This window comes from Mustelus asterias, chromosome 7 (genome assembly GCF_964213995.1).
Source record: "Mustelus asterias chromosome 7, sMusAst1.hap1.1, whole genome shotgun sequence".
NCBI classification, from domain to species: Eukaryota; Metazoa; Chordata; class Chondrichthyes; order Carcharhiniformes; family Triakidae; genus Mustelus; species Mustelus asterias.
Genome location: NC_135807.1, coordinates 2,332,709 through 2,358,146, shown reverse-complemented (window position 1 = coordinate 2,358,146; position 25,438 = coordinate 2,332,709). Strand labels below are relative to the sequence as shown.

The following is a 25,438-nucleotide window of genomic DNA, read 5'->3' as shown; positions in this document are numbered from 1 at the left end:
CAGAACTAGGGGTCATAGTTTGAGGATAAGGGGTAAACCTTTTAGAACTGAGGTGAGGAGAAATTTCTTCACCCAGAGGGTGGTGAATGTGTGGAATTCACTCCCACAGAAAGTAGTTGAGGTCAAAACGTTGTCTGATTTCAAGAAGAAATCAGATGTAGTTTTTGGGGCAAAAGGGATCAAAGGATATGGAAAGAAGGGGGATCAGGATATTGAATTCGATGATCAGCCGTGATCATAATGAATGGCGGAGCAGGCTCGAAGGGCCGAATGGCCTCCTCCTGCTTCTAGTTTCTATGTTTACAAGCGAGGCATAAAATCCTACCCAGTGGTCTCACCAAAGCTCTGTACAGATGCAGTAAGTTTAATTTCTTTCAATGAGGGATGGGAAAGATTCCGCCGGGGTGTGATTCTGCTAAGATTTTGGCCACAGTATTAATTATCTGGGTGACATCACTGTCCTATTATGGGAACCTCACTAGTCAGGATTTAACCAGGGATTTAGCTACAGGTTTATGTGCAGTTCTCTTTGTAACCAGGAACTGCTAATACACAGGATAGACGTGACACTTTAAGCTCTTCAAAGCCCATCAGTATTACCAGAGTTAACAAAACTTTCCATCGTTTTTATTAATTGTTTTGCATCTGAGGAGGTATAAAGTTCTGCAGTCCAATAAAACTCAACGTCTTGATTTCCTGTTACTACAATTGACTTTGGATCCATAGTTTATGAGCTACGAGTGAGTGATTATTTTTCTGCTATTCAAAGATGAACAAATCCAAAAGGGTTTGTATCAATTCAGTGACCTAATTACAACAACAAAGCATCGCAGGATTCTCAGACAACACTACGTGAGCAGAGTAGGGACGGAATGCTGTGTTCACAGCAGAGTTCCTTGGCACCTAGCGAGAGCAGTATGGAAAGATGTCCAGTGACCAGGCTGTGGGTGTCTGTATCATTTAGGATGGCAGCTAAAGCAGTGAACCCTGAAATTTGGACCCAACAGAAACACTTCACTCAGCAAAAAGCATTTGGCAAAACAAAAGCTCAACCACACAAGAGAACATGCCTACCCACAGGCACACATGTGCTAATGGAGAGACACATAAGAGTACATGTGCCAACAACACAAAACATACGTGCTAACACAGACACACACAAGAGCACAAAGAATGCAGACATGAGAGCACACATGCCAAAACAGACATACGGGGAGCATGCGTTAACATGAACACACGAGAGTACAAGTATTAACACAGTGAGATAAAAGGCAAAGTTGCCATAGTCCCAGGTGACCATAGGCTGCTTTCCCCTTTGAGTAGGATAGCTGACTGGTGTTGATTTAACTTGAGGATCGTCATACCTCAGCTGAGAACTGGGGCGGCACAGTGGTTAGCACTGCTGCCTCACAGCGCCAGGGACCTGGGTTCAATTCCGGCCTCAGGTCTCTGTCTGTGTGGAGTTTGCACGTTCTCCCTGTGTCTGCGTGGGTTTCCTCCGGGTGCTCCGGTTTCCTCCCACAGTCCAAAGATGTGTGGGTTAGGTTGACTGGCCATGATAAATTGGCCCTAGTGTCAGGGGAACTAACAGAGTAAATGTGTGGGGTTACGGGGAATAGGGCCTGGGTGGGAGGATTGTGGTCGGTACAGACTCGATGGGCCAAATGGCCTCCTTCTGTACTGTAGGGATTCTATGAGAAGGAAGGTTAAGAATAACCATGAATAACTTCAGTATGGTACAGTACCGGAATTGAACCCACGCTGTCGGCGTTGCTCTGCATCACAAACCAGCCGTCCATCCAACTGAGCTAAACTGACAGCATCTAGGCAGCACCTTCCAAACCCACAACCACTACCATCTAGAAGGACAAGAGCAGCAGATACATGGGAACACCATCACCTGGAGGTTCCCCTCTAAGCCACTCACCACCCTGACTTGGAAATATATCACCGTTCCTTCACTGTCACTGGGTCAAAATCCTGGAACCCCCCTCCCTAACAGCACTCTGGGTGTACCTACACCTCAGGGACTGCTCGAGGCGGTGGCTCACCACCTTCAAGGGCAATTAAGGATGGGCATTAAATGCTGATCTAGCCAGCGACACCCACACCCCATAAATACATTTAAAAAAGCACGGTGACCTATAAAATCACACAATGCATACATACAACAAAAACATGGTGTGAATTCACACACAAGAATACATGTACAAAGCAAACAGCCAAACTTCCACGTTTTCAACATTTCTTACCAAAAAAAGATTCTTCTGCTCATGTAGACAGAAATTCTAAGATAATGCTTCCAGAAAATGACAGGGTCGCCAGCAGAGGATTTGCTCCAATTCCACAATAATACTTTACTCAGTGACATTATTTGGTCATTAACAAAACTGTCTGCAATACACGCAATTACACAGCCATAAGACCCATGTCAACATATGGATTCACAGGAGTACATGCAATAACACATACACACAGGAGTGTACCTACATGATGTGTACATCCATACATACTGGGAAATGGCAACACAGGCCATGACAAGAGCTTAAATCTAATAACAGGCAAGTGAGAAGCAAAGGCATTCATGACAACACAGACATGTGCACAACACGAATAGAGCCACACATGATGGTACTTCTGATTGCACACATGGTGACATGCACACACAATAACACATGGACATTTGCAGACATGAAACATACATCCATGTGCACAAGAGATGCGTGAAACATGCTCAAGGACACGCATGCAAACAAAATGACACACATGCACAAGATCAGTCAACAAGACACGCATTAACACAATTTCCTTACAAACAACAAAGTGCTTTCTCTTATATTAATTGCAATGGAATGCTAACAAAAGATCCTTCTAGAAAAACAGCATTCTCAGGAGTCCCACCCCTAATGAGGTCACCCCAGCTGTCTGTCAAACTGGTTTCCACGGTGACAAGATGTTGGGCTGGTGTGGAGTGGGAGGCAGCTGGAGTTATGGTTGTTCCCATCAGGCTAATATAGAAAGAAGGGTGAGCAGTCTGGGGGTGGCCGACTGAGGCATCTCCGGATGTCACACTTTCCCTTAAGGGGGACAGAAATCTGCAAAGTAGGGATGTTGCAAAGCTTCTTCAGCTGAAATCCTTTGCACTGGGTTGCATTTCAACAGGTTCTGTATATAAAAAAACAAGAGATAAATAAAGCTGCAGGGACAATGACAGACGCCCGCCTTCCACAGCACTGGGGGGGGGGGGGGGGGGATTAAAACTTGAACAAGTGTAAGGAACAGAGATTCCTCCAGAGAACCTCAGATGGTTTTGACATAAACCCAAACAAGCTCTGCGCACAACTGGTAAATTTGATACAAGTTGGTAAATAAAACTCAATTTCAACAGGCAGGTCACAGCGTCGGCGACCCGAAACATAGAAACAGGCCATTCAGCCCCCTCTCCTGTTTCAGCACACTGTATATACAACAGGCCATTCGGCCCAGCCTGTCCATGTGGTATTTCTGCTTAACACAAACTTCCTATCTTTCCTCATCTAAATCCATCACAGTATCCCTGCATCCCCGTCTCTTTCATAAGTCTGTCTAGTTTTTCCTTAAATATATTTATTCTACTCGCTTCTGCCACTCGCCATGGGAGTGAGTCCCACATTCTCCCCACGGGAGCGAGTCACAATTCTCCCCACTCCCTATGGGAGCAAGTCCCACATTCTCCCCACTCTCTGTTGGAGCGAGTCCCACATTCTCCCCACTCCCTGTGGGAGCAAGTCCCACATTCTCCCCACTCCCTGTGGGAGCGAGTCCCACATTCTCCCCACTCCCTGTGGGAGCGAGCCCCACATTCTCCCCACTCCCTGTGGGAGCGAGTCCCACATTCTCCCCACTCCCCGTGGGAGCAAGTCCCACATTCTCCCCACTCCCCTTGAAAGTGAGTCCCACATTCTCCCCATGGGAGTGAGTCCCACATTCGCCCCACTCCACTTAGGAGTGAGTTCCACATTCTCCCCACTCCCTGTGGGAGCGAGTCCCACATTCTCCCCATTCCCTGTGGGAGCGAGTCCCACACTCTCCCCAGTCCCCGTGGGAGTGAGTCCCACATTCTCCCCACTCTCTGTGGGAGCAAGTTCCATATTCTCCCCACTCCCTGTGGGTGCGAGTCCCACATTCTCCCCATTTCCTGTGTGAGCGAGTCCCACATTCTCCCCACTCCCCGTGGGAGCGAGTCCCACATTCTCCCCACTCCCTGTGTGAGCGAGTCCCACATTCTCCCCACTCCCTGTGGGAGAGAGTTCCACATTCTCCCCACTCCCTGTGGGTGCGAGTCCCACATTCTCCCCATTTCCTGTGTGAGCGAGTCCCACATTCTCCCCAATCCCTGTGTGAGCGAGTCCCACATTCTCCCCACTCCCTGTGGGAGTGAGTCCCACATTCTCCCCACTCCCTGTGGGAGCGAGTCCCACATTCTCCCCACTCTCTGTGGGATCGAGTCCCACATTCTCCCCACTCCCTGTGGGAGCGAGTCCCACATTCTCCCCACTCTCTGGGTAAAGAAGTTTCTCCTGAATTCCCGATTGGATTTCTCGGGCCTATCTGATACGGATGACCTCCAGTGATTCTCCTTCCCAATGAGAGGAATCATTCTCTCTGTGTTCATTCCACCAAAACCTTTCACCACTCTGTCGGTCGCTTAGCCTTTTTCCGAGAGCAAAGATGCCCGTCAACCCTTTCCTGATATGTTCACCCACACATTTCTGAATCACCCTTGTGAATCTCTGTGCACCCTCTCCAGTATCTCCATATCCTATTGTAACTGGAACTGCCTGCAGTACTCTTTAAATGTGGTTTAACTAACTTTAAGGCACAGTTTGCTAACTGTTCAATTCTATCCCTCTTGAAACAAAATCAAGTGTTTGATTTGGTTTTATTTCTGGCCTTGCTAACCTGTGGCACTACTTTCCGTGACTGAACCCAAGATTCCTTTGTTCCTTTACTCTGGATTTCCCGAACCTTTCCGGCCACAGAACCATTCCGTACTCCCAAGGGAGCATTGCCGGAACTCCAGAGAAACATTCCTAATAGGCTGAAGAGTTAGCCCACAAAAATTGATTGTTTTGCAATCAAATACAAACATACAAAAACAGATTAATAAATCTTTTCTATTTCTTATATGTATAATTTATTATAATTATAAAGCTTTCTTCCTCAACAAAGTACCTTTTTACCATTTTTAATGGGAGAAGCTGAGGGCAGTGTAGTTGATGTTGTCTACATGGACTTTAGCAAGGCCTTTGACAAGGTACCGCATGGTAGGTTGTTGCACAAAGTTAAATCTCACGGGATCCAGGGTGAGGTATCTAATTGGATACAAAATTAGCTTCTTGACAGAAGACAGAGGGTGGTTGTTGAGGGTTGTTTTTCAAACTGGAGGCCTGTGACCAGCGGTGTGCCTCAGGGATCAGTGCTGGGCCCACTGTTATTTGTCATTTATATTAATGATTTGGATGAGAATATAGGGGGCATGGTTAGTAAGTTTGCAGATGACACCAAGATTGATGGCACAGTGAACAGTGAAGAAGATTATCTAGGATTCCAACAGGATCTTGATCAATTGGGTCAGTGGGCTGATGAATGGCAGATGGAGATTAATTTAGACAAATGTGATGCATTTTGGTCGATTGAACCAGGGCAGGACTTACTCAGTTAATGGTTGGGAGTTGGGGAGAGTTATAGAACAAAGATCTAGTACAAATTCATAGCTCCTTGAAAGTGGAGTCACAGGTGGACAGAGTGGTGAAGAAGGCATTCAGCATACTTGGTTTCATCGGTCAGAACATTGAATACAGGAGTTGGGACGTCTTGTTGAAGTTGTGCAAGACATTGGTAAGGCCACAGTTGGAATACTGTGTGCAATTCTGGTCACCCTATTATAGAAAGGATATTATTAAACTAGAAAGAGTGCAGAAAATATTTAGAATCATAGAAACCCTACAGTGCAGAAGGAGGCCATTTGGCCCATCGAGTCTGCACCGACCACAATCCCACCCAGGCCCTACGCCCATATCCACCCGCTAATCCCTCTAACCTATGCATCTCAGGACACTAAGGGGCAATTTTGCCATGGCCAATCAACCGAACCTGCACATATTTGGACTGTGGGAGGAAACTGGAGCACCCGGAGGAAACCCACGCACACACGGGGAGAATGTGCAAACTCCACACAGACAGTGACCCAAGCCGGGAATCGAACCCAGGTCCCCGGAGCCGTGAAGCAGCCGTGCTAACCACTGTGCTACCGTGCCGTGCTAACCACTGTGCTACCGTGCCGCCCTAGAACTATTTGCTCGGATGCTACCGGGACTTGATGGTTTAAGTTATAAGGAGAGGCTGGATAGACTGGGACTTTTTTCTCTGGAGCGTAGGAGGCTGAGGGGTGATCTTATAGAGGTCTATAAAATAATGAAGGGCACAGATCAGCTAGATAGTCAATATATTTTCCCAAAGGTAGGGGAGTCTAAAACTAAAGGACATAGGTTTAAGGTGAGATGGGAGAGATACAAAAGTGTCCAGAGGGGCAGTTTTTTCACACAGAGGGTGGTGTGTGTCTGGAACAAGCTGCCAGAGGTAGTAGTAGAGGCGGGAACAACTTTGTCTTTTAAAAAGCGTTTAGATAGTTACATGGGTACGATGGGTATAGAGGGATATGGGCCATAAGCGGGCAATTGGGATTAGCTTAATGGTAAAAAACTGGGTGGCATGGACAAGTTGGGCCGAAGGGCCTGTTTCCATGCCGTAAACCTCTATGACTGTCAGTGAGGCTACTTCTCTTGCTCAGACTTTTGTTTATTCGGAGTGTTGCTGGAGAACTGGGCTCTAATATCAATCTCTCTCTCACGCTCTCTCTCTCTCTCACGCTCGCGCTCGCTCTCTCTCACACTCGCGCTCGCTCTCTCTCACACTCGCGCTCTCTCTCTCACACTCGCGCGCTCTCTCTCTCTCACACTCGCGCGCTCTCTCTCTCTCACACTCGCGCGCTCTCTCTCACACACACTCGCTCTCTCTCACACACACTCGCTCTCTCTCACACACACTCGCTCTCTCTCACACACACTCGCTCTCTCTCACACACACTCGCTCTCTCTCACACACACTCGCTCTCTCTCACACACAATCGCTCTCTCTCACACACACTCGCTCTCTCTCACACACACTCGCTCTCTCTCACACACACTCGCTCTCTCTCACACACTCGCTCTCTCTCACACACACTCGCTCTCTCTCACACACACTCGCTCTCTCTCACACACACTCGCTCTCTCTCACACACACTCGCTCTCTCTCACACACACTCGCTCTCTCTCACACACACTCGCTCTCTCTCACACACACTCGCTCTCTCTCACACACACTCGCTCTCTCTCACACACACTCGCTCTCTCTCACACACACTCGCTCTCTCTCACACACACTCGCTCTCTCTCACACACACTCGCTCTCTCTCACACACACTCGCTCTCTCTCACACACACTCGCTCTCTCTCACACACACTCGCTCTCTCTCACACACACTCGCTCTCTCTCACACACACTCGCTCTCTCTCACACACACTCGCTCTCTCTCACACACACTCGCTCTCTCTCACACACACTCGCTCTCTCTCACTCACACTCGCTCTCTCTCACACACACTCGCTCTCTCTCACTCACACTCGCTCTCTCACTCACACTCGCTCGCTCTCTCACACTCGCTCGCTCTCTCTCACACTCGCTCGCTCTCTCACACTCCCTCGCTCTCTCTCACACTCGCTCGCTCTCTCTCACACTCGCTCGCTCTCTCTCACACTCGCTCGCTCTCTCTCACACTCGCTCGCTCTCTCTCACACTCGCTCGCTCTCTCTCACACTCGCTCGCTCTCTCTCACACTCGCTCTCTCTCTCTCACACTCGCTCTCTCTCTCTCACACTCGCTCTCTCTCTCTCACACTCGCTCTCTCTCTCTCACACTCGCTCTCTCTCTCTCACACTCGCTCTCTCTCTCTCACACTCGCTCTCTCTCTCTCACACTCGCTCTCTCTCACACTCGCTCTCTCTCACACTCGCTCTCTCTCACACTCGCTCTCTCTCACACTCGCTCTCTCTCACACTCGCTCTCTCTCACACTCGCTCTCTCTCACACTCGCTCTCTCTCACACTCGCTCTCTCTCACACTCGCTCTCTCTCACACTCGCTCTCTCTCACACTCGCTCTCTCTCACACTCGCTCTCTCTCACACTCGCTCTCTCTCACACTCGCTCTCTCTCACACTCGCTCTCTCTCACACTCGCTCTCTCTCACACTCGCTCTCTCTCACACTCGCTCTCTCTCACACTCGCTCTCTCTCACACTCGCTCTCTCTCACACTCGCTCTCTCTCACACTCGCTCTCTCTCACACTCGCTCTCTCTCACACTCGCTCTCTCTCACACTCGCTCTCTCTCACACTCGCTCTCTCTCACACTCGCTCTCTCTCACACTCGCTCTCTCTCACACTCGCTCTCTCTCACACTCGCTCTCTCTCACACTCGCTCTCTCTCACACTCGCTCTCTCTCACACTCGCTCTCTCTCACACTCGCTCTCTCTCACACTCGCTCTCTCTCACACTCGCTCTCTCTCACACTCGCTCTCTCTCACACTCGCTCTCTCTCACACTCGCTCTCTCTCACACTCGCTCTCTCTCACACTCGCTCTCTCTCACACTCGCTCTCTCTCACACTCGCTCTCTCTCACACTCGCTCTCTCTCACACTCGCTCTCTCTCACACTCGCTCTCTCTCACACTCGCTCTCTCTCACACTCGCTCTCTCTCACACTCGCTCTCTCTCACACTCGCTCTCTCTCACACTCGCTCTCTCTCACACTCGCTCTCTCTCACACTCGCTCTCTCTCACACTCGCTCTCTCTCACACTCGCTCTCTCTCACACTCGCTCTCTCTCACACTCGCTCTCTCTCACACTCGCTCTCTCTCACACTCGCTCTCTCTCACACTCGCTCTCTCTCACACTCGCTCTCTCTCACACTCGCTCTCTCTCACACTCGCTCTCTCTCACACTCGCTCTCTCTCACACTCGCTCTCTCTCACACTCGCTCTCTCTCACACTCGCTCTCTCTCACACTCGCTCTCTCTCACACTCGCTCTCTCTCACACTCGCTCTCTCTCACACTCGCTCTCTCTCACACTCGCTCTCTCTCACACTCGCTCTCTCTCACACTCGCTCTCTCTCACACTCGCTCTCTCTCACACTCGCTCTCTCTCACACTCGCTCTCTCTCACACTCTCACCTCTTATCTCCCTCTTTTCTCAGCCTCAAGAGCAACAAATGCCGGCTTTACCAACAACTTCCACATCCAATGAAAAATAATATTTTCCCTGATGTCTACATTCATCCACGGAATCTCACTGGTGTTTAGTCCATTCTCTCCTATAGTGGAATATATTTGTCCTCCGATCGCACATCATCTCCATCGCTGTCCTACATTATCCTTTGCCAATGTTATGGCCCATTTTATTTTCCCAAGTTCTAGTCTCAACCCCTCAAAATCAGCTTTTATCCAATCTATTAACTGTTTTATCATCCTCTGCATGTCATTCTCCATCATCATTCTAAAGTGCATCATGTTATAATCACTATTTTGTCGATGTTCCCCTACATTTAATTCTCTTACCTGCTGTCATTCACTCCCCATTCTGAGATCACTTTTGAGTTTTTAATATTTTGAGTGAGAAGGAGTTGTGTATAGATTGCAGGAATCCATTCCCTTAGCCCCTCTACCTACCTCTTCTGTCTAATGGATGGCACAGTGGTTAGCACTGCTGCCTCGCAGCGCTAGGGACCCGGGTTCGATTCCCGGCTCGGGTCACTGTCTGTGTGGAGTTTGCACATTCTCCCCGTGTCTGTGAGGGTTTCCTCCGGGTGTTCCGATTCCCTCCCACAGTCCAAAGATGTGCTGGTTAGGGTGCATTGGCCATGCTAAATTGTCCCTTAGTGTACCCGAACAGGCGCTGGAGTGTGGTGACTAGGGGATTTTCAGAGTAACTTAATTGCAGTGTTAATGTCAGCCTACTTGTGACTAATAAATAAACTTTAAACTTAAAAACGTTAAACTTTAAATTGACATGGGGATGGTTGAATTTCCCAGACTTGTTATTGTTATTTTATTCAATTCCTAATTTGTCTGCATATTTCCTTCTCCAACTTCCTTCCACTATTATTTTGAACCAACATTGATGTGAGGAAAACCTCGTTTGACACAGCAAGTGGTTGGGGTCAGGAATCTGCTGCCAGAGACTGTGGTGGAAGCAAGGGCTTTCAAAAAGAAATTGGATGTTTATCTGTAGATAAAGAGACTATGAGAAAAGGAAGGATTGGGTGGAACTCGGTGAACTGTTTTTTGCAGAGGGCCAGCACAGACACAATGGGCTGAATGGCCTCTTTCTGTGCTTTAATCATTCTCTGCAATCTGTGGCATGAGGCTTGAATCCACAAGCTTCGGAATCAGAGACAGAAGTAGCAGGAAGCTGAAAGTCTGATGAAGGAAAGTGGAGAAGTGAATACAATTTTATTAATTAACCGGTGTCTGCCGTCCCAGTCTTACCTGCAACAGGTCTCTTCCAGTAGTATTGAGTTTCGGAACGACGTTTAGTAAAGATGTTGTCGCTGGATACATGGGATAGGGCTGGAAAAGAACAGAGTCGGGATTCTTAGTAAACTGTTTTCTATCTGCTCAGACTGGGGGAGCAGGATTACACCCGACATGCAATTAAAACACACTGAATCAAACATTCATGTAGAAAATCATTATTGGCTAATCATCCTCCCTCCACTCCGGGACAGACACATTCCCGCAGTGCAGCTACTGGCTAACTCAGGCTCCCACATTCATCTCAAAGCATCGATATTCCACACACACTCACTCCATCGTGCCGAGTTTTGTACAAGAGCATCTTCACATCCAGACTGTGTTTTACCCTTTGGGGAACAGTGGGGAAGTGGTGCAAGAATTCCTCACCTGTTGGACCGCGTTATAAATACTCCTTCCGTGGGCAACGGGTGCTGATGTTGGGATTTGAACCCAGAGCTTCTGGTCCAGCGCTAAGTCCAGGGCATCAGATTCCTGTCCCCTGGGTGTCTGGCGCTGATCTTTAAAACTACCGTCAAGCAGTAATCCTAATCCCAATCCCAAACCCTTTGATCCCCAACCCATCTTCAACCTGTCTACCACAGACATCATGGTCTCTTGTTTCAATCATTAGCTGTAGTCCCTTTGTAGATTTAAACACCTGCAGCTTCTCTGTGCGATTGCAAACTCTCCTGGAAGCCGAGGCACATTCAGCAAGGAAACATTCTCACCTTGTAGTCAGGTAGTTTCGTCATGGAGGGCCACTGTTCCTCTGTCGGGGTCCCCAGCAAAGTAAGAACGTCAAGGAACATTCCGGATGCAGGATCGAGACACCGAAAGATAGAAATTGGGAAAGAGATTGTAAAGGAGCTGAGACATGATGGTGTGAGAGAGAAACAGAGGGAGAAACACAAAGAGAGAAAGACAAGGAGAGAATCACACAAAGAAACAGAGAGAGTGGGAGACAGAGACAGCAAACATGAGAGAACTCGACAGCGAGGGGGAGACAAGGTGGAGAGGGAGAGAGAAAAATCGGGAGAGGGAAAGAGAGAAAGATGGGAAGAGGGAGAGAAAGATGGGGGCAGAGAGAGAGAGATGAAAGACAGAAAGGGGGAAGAGAGAAAGAAAGATGGAGAGGAAGAGAAAGAAGGACGGTGGGGGGAGAGAGGGAGAGAAAGACAGCGAGTCAGAAAGAGAGAAAGACAAAGAGTGAGAGATGGCAAGGAGCAGTGAAAGAAAGATGGCGGGGGATGAGAGAGAGAGGGTGGTGGAGCTGGGTGGCTGACAACCCGAGATTGAAAGTGTGAGGGGGAAGAGGCAAGATGACCCAGAGACAAACTGAGGCAGTGACAGGATAAGCAAAGCTACAGACAGAATGAGACCTCTGACCCCATCTCCTATTCACACATCACCCTCCCTTACCTCTGACCCCTGTGCCTCAGTCGCACACCACTCTACCTCTGACCCCGTCCATCAGTCACACATCGTTCTCCCTAACCTCTGACCCCAAACCTGTTATATATCCCTCCCCTATTCTCCCTACTCCAGACACGCACCTCCTTGTAAATGTGTCACCCATTCTGTCCCTCAGCCTTCCTTCACCTCTGACCTCTCCCCATCATTCATCCTGTCCCTAATCTGTGACCCCTTCCCGTCACACGGCCCCTCCCCAATCTTCCCAAGCCCCCTCCCACACACCTTATTCCTCAGCATCCTCTGCCTTCACTCTAACAATGTTGGTGACTGCTCCGTCTCATTGCCCACCTTGCTGAGCTCCTTTAGACGGCATGCTAACCCCTCCAATCTCATCGAAAACCTTCCCACAACCTATTCTGACCATAAGTCACCCTCTCCAAACTTCCTTTCCTAAAGCTTGGCCTCAGTTCCTCTTCTCTCTCCATAATACTGCAGGTTCCTCGGTAAAGGTGCCTCAGAAATGTGGACTGCTTTGACACACAGTTGAATGCGCGGGATTTAAAAAGAATATCGAAAAATCCTCTTCAGCTGATCATCCACATCGTTCCCGGGAAACAGCGGTCTGCCGGCGTTTGCTAATTCTGTGGAAAAGTATTTGTTAGTGAGAATGTCACACTGCGCAGGTCCCATCAAAAATACAATCACTTCTCAAACTATATATAAACGAAAGGCAACCTAACCACATCTGGAAATGCAATGTTTTTATTATTTAAGCATCGTACCCAAATTAAAATCATTGTTTCTGCTTTCCCCAACCCCCTCTGTGTGTCTCGCTGCTAAATGTATAATTCTAACATTCAACCTATCTGTTAAGCTTCATCTTGTTCACATTGATGGTGATATTTAATTCCTCATGGAATGATATGGCCCAGGGAGATGGTGGCGTTGCGATAATGCCACTGGACTGGTCATCCAAAGAACGAGAGGGCACAGATTTAAAGTGATTCTCAAAAGAGCAAATGTGATGTGTGAAAAAACGCTTTTACCCAGTGAGTGGTTGGGATCTAGAATGTTCTGCCTGGGAGTGTGGTGGAGGGAGGTTCAATCGAGGCTTTCAGAAGGGCATTGGATAATTATATGAATAATATCAATGTGGAGGGTTACGGGGAAAAGGCAGGGGATTGGCACCGAGTCACGGGGCGGTGATTCTCTCAGCCCGGGAGACATCAGTGGAGGCCGTGTAGCATCTTCCCGCTGGGCGCCATGGCCTCCGCGAGCCTCTAGCCACCCGATTTCCAGCATCATCAGCTCCGTGCCAGAAACTGGCGCCGCGCTGTATAAATTCTTTCAATCGGGATCTGTATCCCTTTAGCTTCGTGGGACATGCCCGCTAGCGTCTCCCCCCGCCCCGCCAGGAGTGGTTCACTCCAGCGGGGTTTACAGCAGCTCCCCACTAATGGGGAGCTGGCGACCTGACAACGCTGGAGTGAAGGGGGGGGGGGGGGGGAGCATGGAGGCCCCCCAGTAGGTCAGGGAGAAAGGGGGTTGCCCCCTGGGCATTGTCAGCTTGGCTGTGCCAGCCTGGCCCCCCGGCACTGCCCAAGGGGCAAAGTGGCAAGGGGCAGAGGGCACCTTGGCACTGCCCACCGAGCATGGGGTAGTGCCAAAGGGACGGGGCCTGGGCCTCTGGGTGCGATCCTGCTGCCACTCTGCACTTGGCTTGGAGCAGCTGTGGGGTCGTGTGGCTGGCCAGCGATCGGGAGGCCGGCAGTGTGGGGCTATTGAGCATGTGCTGATCTCCACTCTGACAGATCGGCGCATGCGCAGTGGCCCCCTCAGCGTTCTGCTGCCGGCCTCTCGGGTGGGATGAGGCCCCGCCCCCAGCTTTCCAGCGAGATTCACGCTTGGGCAGTGTGTGTGTGTGGGAGATTCAGTTTGGAAATCCCACTTAAAATACCAGCAGGATTTACTCCAGGTTTTACACAAATTTGGCACATAGAATTTTTTGGGGGAGAATTGCACCCATGTTTGTTTGGAGAGACAGTGCAGACATGATGGGCCAAATGGCCTCCTCCTGCACCGTAACAATTCTGTGATCCTATGATGCTTCATGTTAATATTTTGGAGTTAATTATTGGATCGGGGAGATTATAATTGTGACGGTAAGATGCTGAAATGCTGGACTTTTAACAACTGCAAAATAAAATGGCCGTTTCAGGTTATTTTTGGCCAACGAGATTCAGAATAGAGATGGGCCAATGAAATAGCAGGTGAGCTTACTGAGCAGCGGAACTGGAGACCTGATGTCTAGACTGCTTGCAAAGAAATACAGTCCAGAGAAATATTTTGTCTGGGGGTTTAAAGGCATTCAGTGAATGCTGAAAGGCTACATCGTCAACAAGATGGGTGGATCTTAAGAATGTTCTCTGGCTTCAATTTACCAGGGTTCTTGCTGGGAGTAGGGGTCAGTTGTAGTTTGGACCTTGTGTGATTTGCAGCTCACAGAAAAGCCCTGGAATCTGTTAGTCAGCTTCAGGCGGTTAGGTCTTGGGAAATATTTAGAGCTCAGTGCAGCCGGCAGACTAGAATTTGGAGAAACCCAGTGTCAGCTTAATGAAGCTAGCAGTCTGCAAAAGAGTTGGAAGCGCGCCAGCAATTATAGACAGGCGTGCAGGTATATAAATCCCGTGGAACACAGTCTTAGGAGAAGAGATTGAACTATTGCATGGTGAGCAGTCATTGATGACAATCCAACATGGAGCGGTTGTTGCGGGAATTCAGAGGCTAAATCATCAAAAATGAAGATCTGAAATACCTCACAAGAGAGATAAAGAGTTAAATATTGTGACTCACAGTGGTCACTGACGTCTGGACGGGTTGGTGAAACATCCATGGGATCTGTCTTGCTCGCATTTGCCATTTAATGTGAAGTGTGGTATGTTCAACCACAGTGTGCCTGTCAATTCATATTTACCTCATGTTAATTTTGAGTGCTGGAGTATAAGATAGACATTGCAAATTGTTTTAATGTTCTGACTTTGTGTAGATTTCTTTTGCTAAAAACATGGAACCTTGGGCTTTATTCTCCAAGTGGGTAACTGGGATTTTACTTTGCTACTTGAAACAAAAAAGTTACTGGTCCCTAATCAGACACTTTCCAATCCTTTGACATCCTTCCCAAAGTGTGGGACTCAAAACTGGGCCCAGCACTCCAGAACCAGTGATTTTAAAACTTCAGGGAATGTAGTGGGCATCCCACATGCAAGGCCCCTGGGCAGGGACCAGTTAACACACCACAGAGCGGTGATCCTACAGCTGGGGCAAGGATGTGAAGTGCGAGGGGTCAGATGGTTGGGGAAGTGTTGGAGGGCAGAGTGCCCTCACATCAGGTCCGTAAATTACCTGCAAATATGCAGCCAGCTGACCACATATCTATGGAGGTGGAGTAGAGTTTAGCGCCAAACAGCACATCTGGAGGACGATACCACAGTGTGACCACCTGCAATGGGCAAAGGGTAGTTTAAACAACACCAGCATCTCTCCTCCTGGAGAATATCAATATCACTCAACCCAACTGCAGTCGGCAAAATCAACTCCAGATTCTAACAGCGGCAGAATATCTGGATAACCTGCTTTTAGAGATGTAGAACAAAGAACAAAGGAAATTACAGCACAGGAACAGGCCCTTCGGCCCTCCAGGCCTGCACCGACCATGCTGCCCGGCTTAACTAAAACCCCCTACCCTTCCGGGGACCATATCCCTCTATTCCCATCCTATTTGTCCAGACATCCCTTAAAAAGTCACTATCGTATCCGCTTCCACTACCTCCCCTGGCAATGAATTCCAGGCACCCACCACCCTCTGTGTAAAAAATCTGCCTCGTACATCTCCTTTAAACCTTGCCCCTCGCACCTTAAACCTATGCCCCCTAGTAATTGACTCTTCCACCCTGGGAAAAAGCTTCTGGCTATCCATTCTGTCCATGCCGCTCATAATCTTGTAGACTTCTATCAGGTCACCCCTCAACCTCCGTCATTCCAGTGAGAACAAACCAAGTTTCTCCAACCTCTGCTCATAGCTAATGCCCTCCATACCAGGCAATATCCTGGTAAATCTTTTCTGTACCCGCTCCAAAGCCTCGCATTCTTCTGGTAGTGTGACAACCAGAATTGAACACTATATTCCAAGTGCGGCCTAACTAAGGTTCTATAAAGCTGCAACATGATTTGCCAATTTTTAAACTCAATGCCCCAGCCGATGAAGGCAAGCGTGCCGTATGCCATCTTGACTACCTTCTCCACCTGCATTGCCACTTTCAGTGACCTGTGTACCTGTACACCCAGATCACTCTGCCTATCAATACTCTTAAGGGTTCTGCCATTTACTGTATATTTCTGTATTGGACCTTCCAAAATGCATTACCTCACATTTGTCCGGATTAAACTCCATCTGCCATCTCTCTGCCCAAGTCTCCAACTGATCTATATCCTGCTGTATCCTCTGATGGTCCTCATCACTATCTGCAACTCCACCAACCTTTGTGTCGTCCGCAAACTTACTAATCAATCCAGTTACATTTTCTTTAAAATCATTTATATATATTACAAATAGCAAAGGTTCCAGCACTGATCCCTGAGGAACACCACTTGTCACAGCCCTCCATTCAGAAACGCACCCTTCTACTGCTACCCTCTGTCTTCTATGACCAAGCAGATTCTGTAGTCACCTTGCCCAGCTCACCTCTGATCCCATGCGACTTCACCTTCTGCACCAATTTGCCATGAGGGACCTTGTCAAAGGCCTTACTGAAGTCCATGTAGACAACATCCACTGCCCTACCCTCATCAACCATCTTCGTCACTTCCTCAGAAAACTCGATCAAGTTAGTGAGACACAACCTCCCCTTCACAAAACCATGTTGCCTCTCACTAATACGTCCACTTATTTCCAAGTGAGAATAAATCCTGTCTCGAAGAATCCTCTCCAATAATTTCCCTCCCACTGATGTAAGGCTCACCGGCCTGTAATTACCTGGATTATTCTTGCTACCCTTCTTAAACAAAGGAACAACATTGGCTATTCTCCAATCCTCTGGGACCTCCCCTGTAAGAAGTTTAACAACACCAGGTTAAAGTCCAACAGGTTTATTTGGTAGCAAAAGCCACACAAGCTTTCGGAGCTCTAAGCCCCTTCTTCAGGTGAGTGGGAATTCTGTTCACAAACAGAGCATATAAAGACACAGACTCAATTTACATGAATAATGGTTGGAATGCAAATACTTACAACTAATCAAGTCTTTAAGAAACAAAACAATGGGAGTGGAGAGAGCATCAAGACAGGCTAAAAAGATGTGTATTGTCTCCAGACAAGACAGCCAGTGAAACTCTGCAGGTCCACGCAACTGTGGGCGTTACAAATAGTGTGACATGAACCCAATATCCCGGTTGAGGCCGCCCACGTGTGTGCGGAACTTGGCTATCAGTTTCTGCTCAGCGACTCTGCGCTGTCGTGTGTCGCGAAGGCCGCCTTGGAGAACGCTTACCCGAATATCAGAGGCCGAATGCCCGTGACCGCTGAAGTGCTCCCCAACAGGAAGAGAACAGTCTTGCCTGGTGATTGTCGAGCGGTGTTCATTCATCCGTTGTCGCAGCGTCTGCATAGTTTCCCCAATGTACCATGCCTCGGGACATCCTTTCCTGCAGCGTATCAGGTAGACAACGTTGGCCGAGTTGCAAGAGTATGTACCGTGTACCTGGTGGATGGTGTTCTCACGTGAGATGATGGCATCTGCGTCGATGATCCGGCACGTCTTGCAGAGGTTGCTGTGGCAGGGTTGTGTGGTGTCTTGGTCACTGTTCTCCTGAAGACTGGGTAGTTTGCTGCGGACAATGGTCTGTTTGAGGTTGTGCGGTTGTTTGAAGGCAAGAAGTGGGGGTGTGGGGATGGCCTTGGCGAGATGTTCGTCTTCATCAATGACATGTTGAAGGCTCCGGAGGAGATGCCGTAGCTTCTCCACTCCGGGGAAGTACTGGACAACGAAGGGTACTCTGTCCACTGTGTCCCGTGTTTGTCTTCTGAGGAGGTCGGTGCGGTTTTTCGCTGTGGCGCGTTGGAACTGTTGATCAATGAGTCTAGCGCCATATCCTGTTCTTATGAGGGCACCTTTCAGCGTCTGGAGGTGTCTGTTGCGATCCTCCTCATCCGAGTAGATCCTGTGTATACGGAGGGCTTGTCCGTAGGGGCTGGCTTCTTTAACGTGTTTAGGGTGGAAGCTGGAGAAGTGGAGCATCGTGAGGTTATCCGTGGGCTTGCGGTACAGTGAGGTGCTGAGGTGACCGTCCTTGATGGAGATGCGCGTGTCCAAGAATGCAACCGATTCCGGAGAGTTGCGTGGACCTGCAGAGTTTCACTGGCTGTCTTGTCTGGAGACAATACACATCTTTTTAGCCTGTCTTGATGCTCTCTCCACTCCCATTGTTTTGTTTCTTAAAGACTTGATTAGTTGTAAGTATTCGCATTCCAACCATTATTCATGTAAATTGAGTCTGTGTCTTTATATTGTCTACCTGATACGCTGCAAGAAAGGATGTCCCGAGGCATGGTACATTGGGGAAACTATGCAGACGCTGCGACAACGGATGAATGAACACCGCTCGACAATCACCAGGCAAGACTGTTCTCTTCCTGCTGGGGAGCACTTCAGCGGTCACGGGCATTCGGCCTCTGATATTCGGGTAAGCGTTCTCCAAGGCGGCCTTCGCGACACACGACAGCGCAGAGTCGCTGAGCAGAAACTGATAGCCAAGTTCCGCACACACGCGGACGGCCTCAACCGGGATATTGGGTTCATGTCACACTATTTGTAACGCCCACAGTTGCGTGGACCTGCAGAGTTTCACTGGCTGTCTTGTCTGGAGACAATACACATCTTTTTAGCCTGTCTTGATGCTCTCTCCACTCCCATTGTTTTGTTTCTTAAAGACTTGATTAGTTGTAAGTATTCGCATTCCAACCATTATCCATGTAAATTGAGTCTGTGTCTTTATAAACTCTGTTTGTGAACAGAATTCCCACTCACCTGAAGAAGGGGCTTAGAGCTTCGAAAGCTTGTGTGGCTTTTGCTACCAAATAAACCTGTTGGACTTTAACCTGGTGTTGTTAAACTTCTTACTGTGTTTACCCCAGTCCAACGCCGGCATCTCCACATCATGACCTCCCCTGTAGCCAGTGAGGATACAAAGATTTCTCTCCAGGCCCCAGCAATTTCCTCCCTTGCCTCTCTCAGTATTCTGGGGTATATCCCATCAGGCCCTGGAGACTTGTCTACCTTGATGTTTCTCAAGAACCCCAATACCTCCTCCTTTTTGATCTCAACATGACTCAAACTATCTACACATCCTTTCCCAGACTCATCATCCACCAAGTCCTTCTCTTTGGTGAATACTGACGCAAATACTCATTTAATACCTCGTCCATTTCCTCTGGCTCCATGCATAGATTCCCTCCCTTGTCCTTGAGTGGGCCAACCCTCTCCCTGGCTACCCTCTTGCTCTTTATATATGTATAAAAAACCTTGGGATTTTCCTTAATCCTGCTGGCCAATGCTTTTTCATGACACCTTTTAGCCCTTCTTACTCCTTGCTTAAGTTTCTTTCTACTTTCCTTGTATTCCACACTTGCTTCGTGTGTTCCCAGCCTCCTAGCTTTGACAAATGCTTCCTTTTTCTCTTTGACTAGGCTCACAATATCTCTCGTTATCCAAGGTTCCCAAAACTTGCCATACTTATCCTTCACCCTTACAGGAATGTGCCGGTCCTGAATCCCTATCAACTTACACTTGAAAGCCTCCCACATGCCAGATGTTGATTTGCCCTCAAACATCAGCCCCCAATCTACATTCTTCAGTTCCTGTCTAATATTGTTGTAATTAGCCTTCCCCCAATTTAGCACCTTAACTTGAGGACTACACTTATCTTTATCCATCAGTACCTTAAAGCTTACTGAATTGTGGTCACTGTTCCCAAATTGCTTCCCCACTGTAAGCTGAGGAACAAACATTCCCCGGGTATAAAAGCCGTGCTCCGCTTTGACTGGAGCTGCAGACATCTTAACATCCACTGAATAGGATAGGGGTTTAGTTTATCATCTCATCCGAGAATCTGCACCCCTGACAGTGCGGCACTCCCTTAGTACTGACCCACTGACAGTGCCGCACTCCCTCAGCACTGACCCTCTGACAGTGCGGCACTCCCTCAGTACTGACCCTCTGACAGTGCAGCACTCCCTCAGTACTGACCCTCTGACAGTGCGGCACTCCCTCAGCACTGACCCTCTGACAGTGCGGCACTCCCTCAGCACTGACCCTCTGACAGTGCAGCACTCCCTCAGTACTGACCCTCTGACAGTGCGGCACTCGCTCAGTACTGACCCTCTGACAGTGCGGCACTCGCTCAGTACTGACCCTCTGACAGTGCAGCACTCCCTCAGTACTGACCCCGACAGTGCAGCATTCCCTCAGCACTGACCCTCTGACAGTGCGGCACTCCCTCAGTACTGACCCTCTGACAGTGCAGCACTCCCTCAGTACTGACCTCCAACAGTTTAGTATTTCCGAGTACTAGAATGCAATGTCAGCCTGTGTATAGTCTCTGAACGGGACTTGAATCCACGACTTTCTGACCAAGTGAACCACAGCTAATACTTAAAATAAGGATTGTAATGTTTTAACTATATTAACTATGTAGTTCGGATGACGTTAAGGTTTGTGGGGTCTAAACAAAAAAAATGTGGTTTTCACCTGTAGATTCAAAGTAACACACAACAGGGTTATTGAAAATGATGTGGCTTGTACAGATTACAAACTAAAACAGCAACCTGTACAAGGCCTTAATGACATCAAATCATCTGATTGCTCTTAATCATGCAAATACTTAAATATATAACAAGGATCTGGTGAAATTGCTGAGTTTCCATTTTGTCCATTGCTAATTCAGTTATGGGCCACCAGATCAAACTGTGCTCTCCACTCCAAGGGGACCCCAGTGCCTCAGAGACCTGGATTCAGAGAGGGGTACTCCCGCTTCCTCTCATCTAATGCAAGGTGGAGCTGGTGGAGAACTTTTGTGAGGCGGTTTGAACACAGCGTTGAGTGCCCAGACCGACACCACTCAACCCAGTATAACCAATTCAGAACGGTCCCTTCAGGCATGAACCCAGTGGCTGCTCAATCTGAGAAGATCCACACGCAGGTTAATGATTCTCTGACGAGACAAAGCTCAGAAGGTGATTGAAATGCTCTCCTACCTCTGCAGAGTAACAGCGGACAGGAATACCAAACGCTCGAGCCAGCCCAAAATCTGCCAGTTTCAGCTCACCGTTCTGTGTGACAGGAAAATAAACAAAGGAATGCGTGGGGGAGAAGAGATGAAGAACTAGAAACTCAGCCACAGTTAAAACGGGGAATCACAAGCACAGCACTCAGCCTCTCCTGGTTTACCAAAGGATTGTAAGAGTTTTAACAACACCAGGTTAAAGTCCAACAGGTTTATTTAGTAGCAAATGCCATTAGCTTACCAAAGGATTCCCAGCAAACAAGCCCTCCCACCCCACAACGCTTCCCAGATTAGGCACCGCCTGTTTTTAATTCTTTCTGTGGAGATGCCGGCGTTGGACTGGGGTGAACACAGTAAGAGTTTTAACAACACCAGGTCAAAGTCCAACTGGCTGTCCTATCTGGAAACAATACACATCTCTTTAACCTGTGCCCAATGCTCCCTCCACCCACACCGTCCGCATCCTTAAGACCCGACTAGCTGCAAAGACTCACATTCCAACCAGCACTCTGCAACTTGATTTTGTGTCTCCGTGTGCCCTGCCTGCGAACAGACATCCACTCCATCTGACGAAGGAGCAGGGCTCTGAAAGCTAATGGCATCTGCCACCAAATAAACCTGCTGGACCCCAACCTGGTGCTGTCAAAACTCCCACTACGTGGAGTCCCCTCAGGGTTCACACCGCGGGATAGCGGAGGACTCGCGCCCACTTGCGCTCTGGGAGGACTCCACGTAGTGGGAGTTTTGACAGCACCAGGTTGGGGTCCAGCAGGTTTATTTGGTGGCAGATGCCATTAGCTTTCAGAGCCCTGCTCCTTCGTCAGATGGAGTGGATGTCTGTTCGCAGGCAGGGCACACGGAGACACAAAATCAAGTTGCAGAGTGCTGGTTGGAATGTGAGTCTTTGCAGCTAGTCGGGTCTTAAGGATGCGGACGGTGTGAGCGGAGGGAGCATTGGGCACAGGTTAAAGAGATGTGTATTGTCTCCAGACAGGGACCGCCTGTTGGACTTTGACCTGGTGTTGTTAAAACTCTTACTTTAATTCTTTCACCAGATGTGGGTGTCACTGGCTAGGCCAGCATTTATAACTCATCCCTAAGTACTTGAGAAGGTGGTGGTGAGCTGCCTTCTGAACCACTGCAGTCCCTGTGGAGTAGGTACAACCACAGTGCTGTTAGGAAGGTCTGTCCAGTTTCATTCCTTTTCGACTTTGCACAATCGTCTTGTTAGGCCAATCAGAGGGCAGTTTAGAGTCAACCACATTGCTGTGGCTCTGGAGTCACATGTAGGCCAGACCGGGTAAGGACGGCAGATTTCCTTCCCGCAAGGACACTAGTGAACCAGATGGGTTTTTCCAACAATTGACAATAGTTTCAAGGTCACATTCACGGAGAGTGGAATTATAATTGAAATTTGTAGATTGAATTTAAATTCCACCAGCTACTATGGTGGGGTTTGAATCCACGTCTCCAGATTACTGGTCTAGTGACATTACTGCCCCACCACTTTGCCCAGTTCCCAGAGGTCTCCTCCAGACTAGATAATTTAGGTCCTCTACCAAGGTCGCCGTATCCCCTATGCTACTCGAACAGAATTTCAGGCTTTGAGTCTCTCCCCCATGGTTCTCTCTCAGGCTCTGAGTCTCTCCCCCATGGGTCTCTCTCAGGCTCTGAGTCTCTCCCCCATGGGTCTCTCTCCTGCTGTTCAGTCTTACTCTGAGGGTCTGTGCTGTGCACTCAGACTCACCCTGTTGATCAGGAGGTTCTGTGGTTTCAAATCTCTGTGCAGTACATTCCTGCTGTGACAGAACGCCAAACCCTTCAGCAACTGATACATAAAAGACTACAGGAAGAGAATAAAAGAAATGGTGATGAAAGATTAAATGATTAAAGATATACACATCTAACCCCGTGCTGTACCTGTCCTGGGAGTGTTTGATGGGGACAGTGTAGAGGGAGCTTTACTCTGTATCCAACCACGTGCTGTACCTGTCCTGGGAGTGTTTGATGGGGACAGGGTAGAGGGAGCTTTACTCTGTATCTAACCCCGTGCTGTACCTGTCCTGGGAGTGTTTGATGGGGACAGTGTAGAGGGAGCTTTACTCTGTATCTAACCCTGTGCTGTACCTGTCCTGGGAGTGTTTGATGAGGGACAGTGTGGAGGGAGCTTTACTCTGTATCTAACCCCACGCTGTACCTGTCCTGGGAGTGTTTGATGGGGACAGTGTAGAGGGAGCTTTACTCTGTATCTAACCCCGTGCTGTACCTGTCCTGGGAGTGTTTGATGGAGGGCAGTGGAGAGGGAGCTTTACTCTGTATCTAACCCCGTGCTGTACCTGTCCTGGGAGTGTTTGATGGGGGCAGTGTATCAGGATCTAGAATATTTGGAGATAATGGACACTTACCTTTACAATCTCAGGATCCAGGTCTCCGTTACAGCTATCAAAATACTTCTTTAAATCCTGTTATAAAATTCAAGAGGTAGAAAACTATAAGAAGCAAAAAGAAAACGCAGCCAGCAGCTAACCTCCAGGGCCAGAGAAGAGAAAGACCTATTCCTGCTCCAGCCTGTAATGCACTCCCAGGGAATAATTAAGCTTCACATAAATCCCTCATGGTTAGATTCTAGCCTGTGATTTAGTCTCGGAATGTGTTATTCTGTGTAAGCCTGAACCCATCCCCCCCTCCCCTTCATGCCGCCCCCTTCTCCCCCACAAAACCCCGCGATTAGATTCCAGCCTCTAACTCACTCCCAGGTATCGGTTATTTTAACAATAAATTCTGGAACCTCTCGATTGTGTTCCTGTCTGTGACTCGCTTCTTTTATATTATTTACTTGTTTGTCCTTCAGGGATATCCATGTACATTATCCGGAATGTTTGGCAGGGTTCCGGAACGTTTGTGACAAATTCCAGTCTGTACCTCACCCCCCCGGGTATCTGTTATTCTATATATAAACCACCCCGAACACCTCGATTAGATTCCAGTCTGTAACTCACTCCCGGGTATCTGTTATTCTATATATAAACAACCCCGAACCCCTCGATTAGATTCCAGTCTGTAACTCACTCCCGGGCATCTGTTATTCTATATATAAACCACCCCGAACCCCTCGATTAGATTCCAGTCTGTAACTCACTCCCGGGCATCTGTTATTCTATATATAAACCACCCTGAACCCCTCGATTAGATTCCAGTCTGTAACTCACTCCCGGGTATCTGTTATTCTATATATAAACCACCCTGAACCCCTCGATTAGATTCCAGTCTGTAACTCACTCCCGGGTATCTGTTATTCTGTATATCAACCACCCTGAACCCCTCGATTAGATTCCAGTCTGTAACTCACTCCCGGGTATCTGTTATTCTATATATAAACCACCCTGAACCCCTCGATTAGATTCCAGTCTGTAACTCACTCCCGGGTATCTGTTATTCTATATATAAACCACCCTGAACCCCTCGATTAGATTCCAGTCTGTAACTTACTCCCGGGTATCTGTTATTCTCTATATAAACCAGCCCGAACCCCTCGATTAGATTCCAGTCTGTAACTCGATCCTGACTATCCACTTTTCTATAACTCACTCTGTTAATGTCTGTTGCAGAGGTCTGGAATTACCTGGTCACAATACTCAAACACAAGAGTTAGCTTCTTATCACTGTGCAGAACATCATGTAGCCTTTGGGGAGAAAAGAATATTTAGATCAGATCCAAAGTCTCTGGCAGTGGAATTATTCACGTTGAGGTTCTGAAATGAAGGCTTGTCGTTGGCCTGACTCCTGTTCCAAACTTGGGTCAACATGAATGAAAGAAGTCATCCTGGAGTTCAGTTACTAGTGGTGTACCGCCAGGATCTGTTTTGGGGCCACTGCTGTTTGTCATTTTTATAAATGACCTGGATGAGGGCGTAGAGGATGGGTTAGTAAATTTGTGGATGACACTAAAGTCGGTGGAGTTGTGGACAGTGCGGAAGGTTGTTGCAGGTTACAGAGGGACATAGATAAGCTGCAGAGCTGGGCTGAGAGGTGGCAAA

General features: G+C 48.3%; 1 protein-coding gene across 1 annotated transcript in view; it reads right to left on the bottom strand.

The window, feature by feature from the left end:
- Positions 1-605: 605 nt before the first annotated feature.
- The window catches only part of cdk5 (cyclin dependent kinase 5), a 37,949-nt gene continuing 13,116 nt past the window's right edge, over positions 606-25,438 (bottom strand). The window contains exons 4-12 of the mRNA XM_078215578.1: positions 25,024-25,084; positions 23,807-23,863; positions 23,149-23,244; positions 21,373-21,447; positions 15,471-15,567; positions 12,640-12,709; positions 11,384-11,444; positions 10,629-10,709; positions 606-3,165 (exon numbers count right to left, since the gene is read on the bottom strand). Of these exons, the coding sequence (XP_078071704.1) occupies positions 3,079-3,165; positions 10,629-10,709; positions 11,384-11,444; positions 12,640-12,709; positions 15,471-15,567; positions 21,373-21,447; positions 23,149-23,244; positions 23,807-23,863; positions 25,024-25,084 (685 nt within the window). The 3' untranslated portion in view covers positions 606-3,078. The remainder of the gene's footprint in view (positions 3,166-10,628; positions 10,710-11,383; positions 11,445-12,639; positions 12,710-15,470; positions 15,568-21,372; positions 21,448-23,148; positions 23,245-23,806; positions 23,864-25,023; positions 25,085-25,438) is intronic.